Source organism: Mus musculus, chromosome 11 (genome assembly GCF_000001635.26).
Source record: "Mus musculus strain C57BL/6J chromosome 11, GRCm38.p6 C57BL/6J".
Taxonomy (NCBI): domain Eukaryota; kingdom Metazoa; phylum Chordata; class Mammalia; order Rodentia; family Muridae; genus Mus; species Mus musculus.
In genome coordinates, this window is record NC_000077.6 from 20,821,744 (window position 1) to 20,836,050 (window position 14,307).

A 14,307-nucleotide genomic window follows, 5' to 3' on the forward strand; every position below is an offset into this window, starting at 1 on the left:
GGTCTTTTTTACTCACCGAGGATCCAAGTGACTAGAACAGCAATGACACAGGTCAACAAACACCTGTTGAATGAATGACAGCCGTAAGTGGTTGGAGCCTTTAGAGGCTCTAATTACTGATCTCTGTTAGACCATCTAATTTAGCTTGCCTCACAAAACTGGCAAAATGTACTATCCCCCAAGGACATTTCTAGACTGGCCAGGGGGTGGGGGTGGGGGTGGGGGGAACCTCATCTCTCTGCCTGGAAGCCTAAGTTAACTCTCTTACCTTAGAAAGCCTCTCTCTCCCTGGAGTGCAGACGTCAAGACAGAGCAAGTAGCAAACCTCACAGTTCTGCCCTCTTAAAAAGTAAAGTGTACTGACAATTGGTCCCTTAAGAAACCCAAATTATGTTATGTGAATATGTTTTTGTTTTAATGCCGGGTGTGGGATATGGGGCTGCTTCAGTTTGACCACAGCCATTAACGGTGATCGCCTCATGCTCTAGGAGGGGTGTGAATTCTCCAAGTGGTAGATAGTTCAATTCCGGGGACTCTGGAGAGGGAATAAATGCCAGCTCCTGAGAGGGGTGGGAGGCACTCTGAAGGAGGCAGCTGCCCCATCCCCATCCCCCTGCGGCTGCTTATTCCTGGTTTGCTGGATCGATGACCTTCTGAGATCAAAGATTAGACTGGCCTCAAGATACTGGCCATCCTTGTCAGCAGGAAGTGGCCTAAAGAGGTCTGCGTCCCTTTTTTTTTCTACCCTTATTTCTCTCCTCTCTGGTGTTAGGGGGCTGGAAGGGTTAGGGTAGAGTAAAAGCTGAAGGGTGAGATGTATAAGAACACAATAAACTAATAAAACAGAGACACCAAAAAGGAAGGAATTCCTGAAACTAGTTAGGAGTAAGACCCTAGATTCAGTACGGGAGTCTGTCCCTGTGTTGGTAACTGAAGCTGGGATTACTTCTATAAGCTATCCAGTTTTACTTGAAGGCTGAATAACCAAGGGATCGAATTTCTTCCTAATCATTCAAACCGCAGGAAAGAACACAAAGCCTTGCTGCTGTGTATGTTCTGTACAAAAACTGTTTTTAGAGATATGTTAAGAACCCATTGTCAAAAGCCAAAGAACTTGAAATTAGCCTAGGATGTGGAGGCAGGACTAAAATTTTGAGGTTAGCTTGAACTACACAGAAACATCTGGACAGTGGTGGGGGGAGGGGGAAGGAGAAGGTAGGGAGATGAACTGCATCCTAAAGGAGAGTGGATAAAATATGCCACTGTATAATATATATATATATACCCTTACAGTGGAACACTGCTCATCAATGTAAGGGGAAACAGTTGAAGCAGTACGAATGTAGCTAAACACTTGCAAAATCAAAGACGCCAACTCTAAGACATTATGGGGTGAATGAATGAAGTGACTCTGTCATTTACAAGCTATAGCAGGGGAGACAGATCACTGGGCTGCCTGACCTAAGTTAGAAGTTGGAGACATTTTTATATATGGGACTTTGGAAGGATGAAACAATAATTCTGTATCCTGATTAAATAGTTACACACTAAATCTATGCACTAACCTCATAGAACTGTGCACCCAATAGTAAGGTCAGGGCATGCAGATATCATAGTTTATATTTTATTAAAACAGAACTTAGGCATCCACAACATAAGCTCATTGGGTCTCTGGAGCCTCTGAGACATTTTTCTAGCCTTTATCAATATGGGAAGCACACGTACACATGGTCTTATAGTATGTGAGATAAAGGGACCACTATTAAGCACATGGTCTATGATAAATACATTGTATCTAGAGCCAAATGCAGCATGTAATAACCCAGAAGCTATCTTGTAGAAAATTCCTTTATTATAGTGCAAATAACTTTTAGCAGTGACATAATGTAACAACACATTTAACAACAGTTTACACCACGCAGTAAATAAGAAAGTGTTTCTTTGAAAATATGTCATCATAGGAACATTATCTTTACATTAATGCTGGAAAATGCCAAAGCTGTTTTCTCAAGGCAGTAGGGCTTGATCCTTTTTTGGATATTTTTCTCTTAATGCACATGGATTTGCCATTTAATGCGTCATCAACTCTAAGAGTGATCTCTTAGGGAGTTGTAGAGAAGTTGGCAAGATTTGAAACTGGGCTTCAAAATTTAAAAAAATAATCATTTTAAGACAATTCTGGGATTGCCCAGGAAGTAGAAGTCATCTGTTAACATGGTAGATAGACACATTTCCTCCACCTTTGCTGCAGATTGTCTAAAGCCTGCTTATTGCCCCAGAGCCTGATTGTTATCCCTTGGTTTTGGTTATTGCAAGACTAGGGCCCTGGGTGGACAGAACTCCTGTGTATGCAGTGCTTTCCCCATGAAGCTTGAAATTGCACTTTCCATCCTGAATTCCCCACATTTGACCTCTCAGGCTGAGGAGACTGTGAACTTGTCCTAGTTTCTAGCTAGCCATTTGGACAGTGAGTTGGGCTGTGGCCCCTATTGATTAACTAGTCCAAAATCAACTCAATGCACCACTTAGACGGCTCCCAGGAGGCTGATCTGGGATTTAATACTGCTTTTCATTACCAAGCAGCCTACGGGATTGGCTGCTTCTGAGTTAGCTGACAGGTAGAGAAAAGCCACTTCCAATCTTTTATACTCCCGTACCCCAAGCTTCTGCTGAGTTACACATGCTTGCCCACTCAGAAGATCCCTCGGGGGGGTGGGGGGGGGTGCTTACTGCATGAATCGAATCCAAATCTCATAAATGTTTTTCAGGGTGTGTTCTAAGTCTCTTGACAGACACTCCTCTAAAGTGGCTTTTCAACCCATGAGAAATTGCTCACAGGCTTTAAAAAAAACAAAAAACAAAATAAAAACCTGGAGCTACAAAACAGCTCTCCTGGCTGCCTGAGAAGCCATGAGAACAGAAAGTTTTTTAAGACGCAGCAGGTCTTGGTGGACAAGGCTTTGAATATAACACCATGGAACTGTGCTAAACAGTTTCAAAGTTGAGAAGAATCCAAATATATCATCTATAAAGATTCCTTATTTGAGTTTGCTTTGTTTATCTTAGACTTTGGTTCTGAAACACTGTCTACATTCTTGACACATGAAGATGACATGGTCACTTCAGTGCCTCTGCATGTTGTGTAAAAAACCTTAGAAGCGAAGGACAAAGAGGTGCCCTAATAAGACACATACACTGTACAAACAAAACCGAAATTATATATAAATACACCCCACCCAGGATCCCTTTCTTCTCCCACTACCTGCCCAAAGCAATGCCAAAGGCCCTTCTCTCTAGGACCAACGCAGGGTATGAAACACCGAGCATCTCTAACCTTGCAGATACGTTAGTCACCTGCAGCCTACTGGTGGTTCTGCAAGTGCAGGAAGCAGTTTCCCTGGAAGCATGGTCACTGTTGGCTGAGATCCTGGGACTTAATCTTTCAGATGACCTAGCTGGATCCCACCGTATCCACCAGGGAGGCAGCACTGTCTACTCAGAAGCTCCAAAGGCATTGCTTAGGGATACTGGGCAGGGTCTCAGAAGACAAAGTATACAATGAGCTAACAGCCTAGGTTGATATAAATTACTTCTCAGTAAGTAATTTGGGGCAACTTGCTTCTGCTTAACACTGCATTCTGGAACCATTTTCATAGCATACTATTAAAAACTGATATATAGTTATTTAAAAAGCTGTCTATGCAATCACCTCTTATATGCTTTCCATTAATTTAATAACAACTTAATGAGCTATTATGTAAATCTAAGGAATAGTTAGCCTTAAGGAAGCCAATACTGTGCTAATTCACAGGAAGGAGAAAAAGCAATGCAAACAAAAGTTCCCATCATCGACAAGAACTTTAGAGCTTTATCGAAGTGTTGCAAAAATGTCCCCAAAAGCACTTATAGCAATTTATGTCAAGAAGCCAAAGTTGAGGGGTAAGGGGAATATGTTCAAATTCTTTAAGGTAAAAATTCACTTATTTTATGCTTGTTATACATAAATTTCCCCCTTAGACCTAAGTTCATAATTTGTAGACATTGCTCATTCTCTGATACATTAATACATATACTAAATATAAATAAATTAATCGAGAATGCTTAAAAATCCAAGTTAACATGATGCTGTGCCAAAAACAAAACAAAACAAAACCCAAGAAAACATAAGAACCAAACCTTGCACAATCTACATTCTATGTAAATACCCTGACTAAAATGTCGGTTGTGCTACGCAATTCCACGTCAGTGCAGATTTGATGTACCGCTGTTGTTTTTAAGGTCTTTAGCACTTTTGTTTCTAAATATCACCTTGCTTTGAAATGATGAGTAATTGCTATCAAATCACAAATCATCACAAATCCATTTTAGTTTAGTCTGAATAAAAACCAGATAAATGTATTACTTTGTTCTGGGTATAATGGCTCAGTGTCTTTCTTGCGAGTTTTCTTCTTCTGGGCAAACCACAGATGAGGTTGTCACTCTGGACTTAAACTGCACAGAAAGAGACAGTGAAGTCTGTCTTTGTTTTTGTTTTCTTTTTAAGTCTCCAGATCTGGTTAGGACACTTCTTTCAGACATGTAGTTGTGGCACCTGATCGATCATATTTGAAATAGAAGTGCTTTAAACATCAGCCAAGTTTGGTGATCTGGAGGTCCCCATTGATCTTTATGGTGTCAATTGCAGATAATGTTTGAATACGGTGATAAAAATCAAAAAGTTGGTGTCCATCCACAAACACTCTGAAACGTGGGTGCTCGCAAAGAATCTCCACCTAGAAGAAACAAAAATAATAACAATGCATAATTTTGGATGAATCCTGCTGGAGTAAGGGGGAAACCAACAACATAACCACACTTCATTGTGGAGAAGATAAGCAAGGCCCACCGTAGATCTCAAACATCACAAATTGCTGAATGCTAGCTAGGGTGCAGACTGCTGGGTTCCCATTCCCCCAGCTCTCAATTCAGGAAGTCCAGAGCTCGATCTAAAAATCTGCACCCTCCCCAGTGCTAAGGCTGGAGCAGGGAACCCACTGAGAGAATCACCACTCCATACCAGTGAAAGATTTGGAACAGACAATTCCTCCCATATTCCAGGTAGAGGTGTGAAGGAGCACCAATCTCTTCACATGACACTTGATGCCAAACAAGCCATCCTACCTGCAGGGGGGCCTCTCCTGATGCATGGCTGGTAGCCCTTAGCAGCATCTAATAATAGTCTAGACAATCATGGTAAATAAACACTAAGGGAGATTACACAGTAATAAGCATTGGACCAAGAATGTGTAATTAACAAGGCTTTGTTAAAACAAACAAACACTGACTCCACATGGTAAACCTTTTCCCTCTCTTTCTCCATAATTCACCACAGAGGTTTGTTGGGATTTTGTTTGTTTGCTTGTTTGTTGAGACAGGGCTTCTTCATATAGCTCTGACTGTCCTGGAACTCACTCTGTAGACCAGGCTGGCCTCAATTTCACAGAGATCTGTCCGCCTCTGCCTCCCAAGTGCTGGGACCAAGGGTATGAGCCACCACCTCCTGGCCACCACAGAGCTTATGAATTGGCTGTGCTATGATGCTTGTAGAAAAGCATTGACAGTTATCATTAAGGGATGCCATATGTGGTATCAGTCACATTTAATTCATATTACTGCTTAAATTATACCATCAAAAAGTTCTATTTCACTCCATTTGTGTAAACTTTATTTAGAGACAAGGTTTCTCTGTGTAGCCCTGGTAGTCGTCAAACTTACTCTGTAGACCAGACAGGCCTTGAACTCACAGAGATCCACCTGCCCCTGCCTCCTAAGTGCTGGAATTGAAGGCGTGAGCCACCACCCAGCTTATTTCACTACATTTTTTTGTTGCTGGGAAGCAATGTAACCCTTCTAGTCAGTAGCTCACAATCATGAACCAGGCATAAGGATTTACCGTCTGAGATAGCTCTGTTGAGGAAATACTCGACTGGTAAGTAAGAGGACCCAAGTATAATTCTCTATTTTCCCACAAGAATGGCAGGTTCTGAATGCACCTGTAATACCAGCAGTAGAGTGGTGGGGATCTGGGCTCACTCGCCAGCCCAGTTTAGCCTAATCAGTGCGATCCAGGCTAGTGAGGGAGGCAGATGGTGGTGTTCCTAAGGATGGCACCTGAATTGCCTTCCAGTTTGCAAGCTCACACACACACACACACACACACACACACACACACGGCTTACCATGTAAGAACGTGGCATAGCAAGAGGAGCCCGCAAGGGGTTACCATTCTAAAGGAGGAGCTAAGGTAATGGGGAAACGTCCTAGATTCCGGTCGTAAGGGGAACAATCTCATTTCCTTTACTGATGTAAAAAAGTTATGGATTTTTGTTTTGTTCTAGACTCTAAGGAAAGAGAAACAGTCACGGTTCTTGAGAAGACCCACGTGAAGTGCAAGGTATCAAGAGCAGTTCTGTTTACTCTGGTCTATACGTAGCACAGAGCTTTTAACCGAGGTGCCGTTACTGACGTATGGTACGATTCATGCAGACAGCAGCCTCATCTCCAGGCCTGACCCGTACACAAGTCTGTTCTTATATTACTGACTTGCACCTCTTATTTGTCCTGCAGAGGAAGGTAGTGAGTGCTACTGCTGCCTGATGGGGTGGCAAACTGGGTTGTTTCCTGCCTGTTAGAGACTGGGAGCCAAGGAGCTCTACCCAAGCCCTAGGGAAGAAACCTGTCAGCCACACAGCTTATGACCATGAAACAGACACGCTTAATTAACCCACACGGGAAAATAGTTATACAAATATGGACTCATTAGCAAAGTGAACAAGAGAAAATGAAATGATAACCACTAAATTGTTTTAAACCCATAACTAATAAGGTTTTGAGGTATTTAGGCCAAGAAACATGAAAATTCTGGATACTTACTAATATCTAGTGATCAATCAGATACTTGGGGGTAGGTTATTTATGTGCCTCACACTATATTGGGAATTACACAGAAAATTATTACTACATTAATACCCCAGCTTGACCTGATGGCATAGGCCTGTAATCTAAAATACTCTGTAAACTGAGCCAGGAGGATTACAAATTCAAGGCCAGCCGGGGAATTTAGAGAGTTCCTGTTTCAAAACAGAAATCAAAACGAGGATTGGGAGTGTAGCTAAGTTGTAGAAACCTTAACTAATGTGCACAAGGTTCAGTCCCTAGCACCACCCCAGAAGTTAACAATAATTAATACCTCCGCACTGGCTAAGTAGAATTACAGTTAAGTACTTAGCAATTAGGTATGCATATATGCATCCATTAACTAAACATATGGTCTGAAGAGAATCAAGAGCTACTAAGGCAAGCATTAACATCTATCAGCAAACAGACTTCTTTTGTTGTTTTTTATTCTTTTCTCTCGGCCTCGAGACAAGTTCCGGGCAACAAATTTCTTGGACATGAAGAAATTCTTAAAGAGCTCTTGGCACACAGTAGATACAGAGTAAGTAGGGGCCCTGCCAACACTGCATCAGGCACTCAAGGTACCTACCCTGAACGGCTGGTCTGGGATGAATGGAAAGTAAGGGATTGCCGACTGCTCCTCGCCTCTTTCTCCTGAGATACAAGAGTTTCTGAGCAGCTGCCGGTCTGTGAACACAGCTTTGAGTTCAATTGCCACATCGGCAGGAGGATCTTCAGAGTCTCCACAGGTCAAGCTGATGGCAAAGCTAAAAAGAAAACAGTGTCACTTAGCCAGGAGTCAGATGTAACATTTTAACTTGACCCAGTTCCTCCTCCAGTGGGTTCATCGGCTTTTAATGGGCTGCTACTGTTTACACAGTTTAAACACAGACACTAAGGATTACACTCAAACCAATAGATTTTGTTACCTAAAGTAGGCTCTGGTGAAAACTCCAGTGGAACTGAAAATAATTACAACTGAAGACTTCAAATGCCTCAGGCCACCCTTGCATTAATCCATCTCAGAGTTCTCAAAAACAGCCACAGAACTTGACAAGGGAAACATCTTGTAAGTTTGGTTCTTATTTATTCTAACAGGTTTGGTTACGACTACCGTGTTTCAAAACCATAAAAAAAGAAGTCTTTTGGCCTTCTCAAGGGTCAAAGATTAACTGTAGGCCTATTTTTATCATCACTGATATAAATAGCTATCTGCAGAGATGATGGCTAGGATTGATACACATTCTTTTCATGGGAACATGGTACTTTCTTGGCACTCCTAACTAGTGACACTGTGCAAGTAGGGTAAGGGGAGGAGGCAGCCGCGGGACTCAGCAATGGCAGGGCTCTGCCCTTACCTTTCGGGGTTGAGATCTACGATGCCCATCACTAATACCTTCTTGCCTGGTCTCATGCCACCTTTAATGTGCCCACAAAATGGAACTATCTGCAAAGGAAGAGGGGAGAGACAGGATGTTTATGGGCTGTTAGAGACGAGCCAAACCCTCAGCCCTGAGAATCAGACCCATTAGAAAGCAAGGAAATGCACCAGAGGGGAAAAGGATAAAGGCAGAGACACGGAGCACATTGATTTACCAGTCGTGGGAAGTACACGTCGGCTTGAACTGGAGAACCCAAGGAGTTGTTTAAGTGCCCATCATCAAGTTTCTAAAAATAGAAGCACACAGATTGGCTTTCCACAGACCCTTGTTTATTAGGGAGTGAATGGAAGGATGAGGAATCAACACAAATCTGTAGTGATCCAGCAGCCCTCCACAGACACACATACATATGATGCCTCTTTATAGCCCATTAAATAACCGCGAAACAAAACCCGGCCTTTCCATCCGGTCTAAGCCTCTGATGATCCCCAGGCTCTTGAGACCGGATCAAATTCAAGGTCGCGGCCCACCCGGGAAGCAAAGCCCGTGTAGGTGGGCGGCAGGCCCCTCTCCAAGCACAAACGCTCCCGGAGTCTCTGCCCCCTGGCCTGTCCTCGGGGACGTGGCTGGAGTGCAGCGGCAGCGCTCGGCTTCTCTCCGGAGCCCCCGGCGCGGGACCGTTTCCAAAGGGGTAAATCCCGGACGCCGGGACCGCGGCCCCACACTAACCCACGTGCACGCACACGCGCCCAGCGCGCACCTGGCCGGCGCCCTCCTGCCCCGCGCCCGGGGCCCCCCGAGCTCGCACCCCGCGGCGGCTGACAGGTACCGCGCTTCCCGCGGCACCGCGGGTCCGTAGTCCTTGCCCCGGCCCTCTGAGCTACCCGCCTCGCGGGAGGCCGCTGCACTCACCACCACGGCGTCGCTGTCGGCCACCGACCCCGCCATGTTCCTGCAGCGAGCGCCGGGGACGCGGCGGCGGGCGCGGGTCCGAGCCGGGCGCGCGCACACACGGGCGCGCGTGCACGCCCCAGGCTGGCGCGGCCGCAGGCCCGGGAGGGGGAAGGGAGGCGGGCGGCGCGGAGATCGCGGCGGCGAGGGGATGACGGTGGCGAGGGCCGCAGTGCGTTGGCCTGGGGTGGCATTTAAAGGCGGCAGGGCTCGGCTCGGGAACCGAGAACCGGGAACAGGGCGGGGACGGGGCCCGGGAGCCGCGGCTTGCTAAGCGTGCCCTGCCCTACGGCCATTGGACCACGGCTGAAGGCCGGAGGGCGGTGGCCTGTCGGCGGGAAGGTGGGTGGGGCTGGGGAAAGGGGTGAAGGGAGGGCCCAGGTGGGCCAGGTGACAGGTGCTGGGGACACTCCTGGTCGGTACCCTACTCACTCACCTCCTTCCGCATCCTGGGGGACTGTGGGGGTGGATCAGGAGTGAGGTCGAGAGAAGGTGGAGGACTCCAAAGAGGAAGACCTGGTATGGCTTCTTTCAGAGAATTCCAACCTAGTGGGAGGAAAGATAGTTGCACTGTTTGGAGGAGAAGGAGAATGGAGGTCCAAGGCTTGTACATATTTGACCCTAAATAAAGAAGCAGCCAGGACTCTAGGGGGACAGTTTGCTGAGCGCCGACCAACCCTCTGTTCCCAGGGAAGCGCAGGCTAGTGTCGGGGTCCCGGAAGCATTCTTCAGCAGGTGCCCGGCCAAGCCGCAACTTGAAGTGGACACAGTTTCTGTCCTTAGCTATTTTACGTCACTTGCTTAGTTTGGGGTAATGGAGTCTCCAGTCCTTCTTTGTGTAATACTTCCTAGGGAATACACTCCTCTTTCACGCTAAGGCTCAGACTCCTGTAATGGTATCCTGACACTAGCATAATTATGTAACTTCTCAGATAAGGCTGTATCAACATACTCTCTATTAGGTGACATACTCGGCTTGCCCAATGCACTGTGTGAATCACCACACTAATAAGCAAGGAGCTTGAGCAAGTGAGCTGCTACAGTCCCAGAGGGGCCCTTTGGGGGACCTGGCGTCTCTGCAGCTTTTGTGTCCCTTTATGGACCAGTGCTAATCATGGTAATCTCTGTGGGACAGGGAACATGCCTGTAATCCACAGTCGGAGCCTTTGTGGAAGTGGTTCTCAGAATTAGAGACTGAAGAGTTGTCATTGTGGCTCCCATTTTGCTCCTGTTTACTCATCTGAGCTTGAGAATCACACCTATTAATTATTCTAACATACTAGGCAATTACAAGAAACTTGATATTTTAAAGTCATACTTTGATTCTCTGAATTTCTAAGAGTCAGCATAGGGAAAAAATCATTGAATTATTTGCTATTAGCTAAGCGTGGTACAATATATCATGGTTATTATAAAGGGCTGGTGTCTTGGGTCCAAATTTAGTTTCTTATTACTGATAGTAGCGTGCCTTAATTTCTTCATCAGACATGATAATAATTACTACGATGATCCTATCTTGAATTACTGTGAAGATTAATAAATTGGTTCACACACCTTCCCCAGAAGAACACTCAGCACATTCTAAGCAACAGTTTTGAGTGTCTGCTGTTGACCAAGAGCTGAGAATTAGCAGGGGCATTGCTGAAATTACATTGTAGCGAGGAGAGGCAGACATAAGCAAACTTGCAAGTATATAGGTAGTAAGACAGAAAAATAAGGCGGGGAGGAGGAGAGTGCAGGATGATGCTATTAAAGTAGGGTAGTCTGGGAAAGTGACATTGAGAATTCTGAAGGAGGGAGGGAGAAAGGGAGGGAGGAAGGGAGGGACAAAGGGAGGGCTGGCTCAACCTCCAGAAGAGGTTGCTGGCTCAGGAACTGTAAAGATAAAGTTTGCAAGATGGGACCTGTAGATTAATGCTGGACATGTGGAGCAGAAGTGAAGGCTGAGGTCTTGGAGACACCTTTTACTTGAAGGGAACAGAAAGACACTGGAAGTTTCTGAGCCAGGGAGAGGAGGTTTGGTTTTGGAGGTTCTGGGGAGCAAACCCATGGCCTTGTATGTGCAGGGCAAGCATACTGGCACTGAGTCACATCATGGACCTGTACTCTCTGATGTTGACGCATCCCTGTAGCTGATGTAACAAGGGCCAGAGAACAGGCAGCATGTAGCCAGGGCAGGAGGACAGGAGGAGGGGGCTCAGGTTCTGTGTACCTGCATCTGTGCTCACAGATTTCTGACATTGTGAGGAGACCATTGCCTGCAGCTGGGCCACCACCCTGCCCAATTGCTCTAAGAACTGGGACTCAACAAAGATTTGCAAAATATCCCACTGCTGAGGTTTGTTATCCCATGATGCTGATTCCCTCAGACTCCCACTGGGAAGGGAAGCCACAGCCCACTCTAACAAACAGGGCCCCACACACTGCTCTAAGTCCATTAGGCACTTAGTTTTTAATAACTGTTTTTGTCAAGCCAGTCTCCACTCTTATGAGCAACATTCACACAAGAAAAAAAAAAAAATCTCCAAACTCAGCATTCTTTGATTGCCTACTTAGGTAGGAGGGCACAACTTATCAAACAACTTTTCTGTATTTCAAAACATGATTACAGGTTTTAATTATTTTAGGAACTATGGCCTAGTTATCAAATGATTCTTTTAGACATACACAGAATTTTCTCATACCCAAACAATTAGGAGAATGCTGTAAAACTTGGCAGTCAACACTAGTTTTGAACATTTCATTAACTTCGGTTATTTATGGGGAAGCTAGATTCAGCCTCCGGTGTGTGTTTTAATTACAGACCAAAATAAAAGCCTCCCTCTGAAGAAGATGGTCATGACCCATTCCCTAGAGGAGCGTGGGGCTTCAAAGATGCAGTTCCATGTCCCCTTGTCCCCTTCCACATGGCAACAGAAGCCTGGCAAGGAGGAGGCAGAGGACCCTGCTTCTGCCTTCAGAGCTGGTGCTGTGAACAGGAGGTGTTTGGAGACTCCTCACAGCCAGATTAGTGCCTGTTCTGGGAGTCGCTGCCACGTACCCAAGCCTTCTCTCCAGCTTACCTTCAGCGATTTCCAAGAGACCACTGACCTGAGTCCAGTGCTTGATCTGCCAGAGTGTGACAGGACTGTGTGACTGAACCTGAAGTCTAATTACATCTCTTCATTGTTTCTGGACACTTCTGGTTGCATTTGTTGGCACGTAGTCCTCCCTTTTGTTGTTTTTATGATTTTATTTTATTTTTTTATTTGGTGGTTTAAAGGGCTTTTTCATCTTGTAGTTTTGCAGAAACTTGCCTGGTTTGGCTAGAAGGAAAGAGACATTCTGTCCCCTGGGGATTTAGACGCCCTGACCCACAGGAGGGAAAACGGGAAGCATCTACCTGGCTCTCAGGAGTTGGAGAGGAAATGTCTAGCTGACACAGACCTCCAGCCTCCTTCAAAGCTGGAAACTAACAGCCCAGCTTCTACAAGGAACATGGAAGTTTAAGTTTGATATCTACAGTGAATGTCCATGTACTTTGCATATCTAGCAGTTCATTGAGCTGGGCTGTGCTTTAATTGCTATTTTGTTAATGTTGTACTTTCATAAAAAAGACTAAGCATGGTGGCAAAGGTCTTTAATCCCAGCACTGGGGACGCAGGGGCAGACAGATCTCTTGTGAGTTCAGTGACCAGCCTGGTCTATGTATCAAGTTCCTCAGGTAAGCCAGGACTACATAGTGAGACCACCCTCTGCCCCTGGCAAGACAACAATGCAAAACCCTGAGAGCAAAGTCAAAACCAAGCACACACACATCTTCACTTAAAGCGCCTAGCTCTGAGTATGGTAAGGACACCACTGTTACCATAATGCTGGGGCTAAGGACACACCATTCCAAAATAGTCCACCCACAGGGTAGCTCTTTGGCATATTTCAGCTGGTTTATCCTGAGAATTTGCAGTTAGGAGTAGCTCTGAAAAAAAAAATTCACCTATTGTACTGGCTAGTTTTGTGTCAACTTGACGCAGCTGGAGTTATCACAGAGAAAGGAGCTTCAGTTGAGGAAATGCCTCCATGAGATCCAGCTGTAAGGCATTTTCTCAATTAGTGATCAAGGGGGAAAGGCCCCTTGTGGGTGGTGCCATCTCTGGGCTGGTAGTCTTGGTTCTATAAGAGAGCAGGCTGAGCAAGCCAGGGGAAGCAAGCCAATAGGGGACATCCCTCCGTGGCCTCTGCATCAGCTCCTGCTTCCTGAACTGTTTGAGTTCCAGTCCTGACTTCCTTGGTGATAAACAGCAGAATGGAAGTGTAAGCTGAATAAACCCTTTCCTCCCCAACTTGCTTCTTAGTCATGATGTTTGTGTAGGAATAGAAACCCTGACTAAGACACCTATAAAAGAAATAAACTGTGTTAGTAATTACCTGTATCAGGAAGCAGTATGCCCCAAATGATTTTATGCCTGGAGAGGACATAGAACCAGACAGCCTTTATGCACCACGAATTTCTAGGTTCACTTTCCCATAACATGTCATTCCCCACCCAAGCCCCTGTTCTCCGTAGCTTAGGGTGCTATACAAGCTTCTGTCTTCTGCCCTTTCTCTGATTCTCCCATTTTTTTGACTCTTGTGGCAATGTGTATAATTAATATGATTTTGCTCCTCTTAATCTGTCTTACGTCAGTTTAATTCATAGCCTAGGCAAAGAACTAGGAAGTCAAAGGGAAGCCATCTTCCTAGCCTTACATTTATATAATTTATTCTACCTCTGCATACTGTTGCTTCCATGTGGCAATGTTCAGAATGAGTCTTTGAGCCTCTCTGCCAACATGCTGGCCTGGAAAAATGAAGATCAGTGCTTCAAACTCAGGAGCTAGTTCCAATATTCCCAATCAGATAGGCCCTGCCCATCCAAACCCACCCTATCTGATGATTTCCAATATAGCTGTTCCGGTGGCTGCTTCATAGACTGAGCAAACTGTTGAAGAATGTGTTTTTAGCATTTCTTTGTGGTAGCTCAGGATGAGCACATGAACACACATGTACCACTGGGCTGTAC

The 14,307-nt window shown here is 45.4% G+C and overlaps 1 protein-coding gene across 3 annotated transcripts; it reads right to left on the reverse strand.

The window, feature by feature from the left end:
- Positions 1–1,611: 1,611 nt before the first annotated feature.
- Lgalsl (lectin, galactoside binding-like) lies at positions 1,612–10,173 on the reverse strand. Of its 3 annotated transcripts, XM_006514629.3 has the most exons (6): positions 9,947–10,173; positions 9,706–9,815; positions 8,533–8,604; positions 8,295–8,383; positions 7,526–7,703; positions 1,831–4,772 (listed from the first exon to the last, which is right to left on the reverse strand). In XM_006514629.3, exons 2-6 carry the CDS (start codon positions 9,715–9,717, stop codon positions 4,629–4,631), a joined length of 495 nt encoding a protein of 164 aa, XP_006514692.1. In that variant the 5' UTR covers positions 9,718–9,815; positions 9,947–10,173; the 3' UTR covers positions 1,831–4,628. The 3 variants fall into 3 exon arrangements, with proteins under 3 accessions (NP_776113.1, XP_006514692.1, XP_030101642.1); NM_173752.4 differs by lacking the exons at positions 9,706–9,815; positions 9,947–10,173 and adding an exon at positions 9,231–9,365 and having other exon boundaries at positions 1,612–4,772; XM_030245782.1 differs by lacking the exon at positions 9,947–10,173 and having other exon boundaries at positions 9,706–9,905.
- Positions 10,174–14,307: the final 4,134 nt, after the last annotated feature.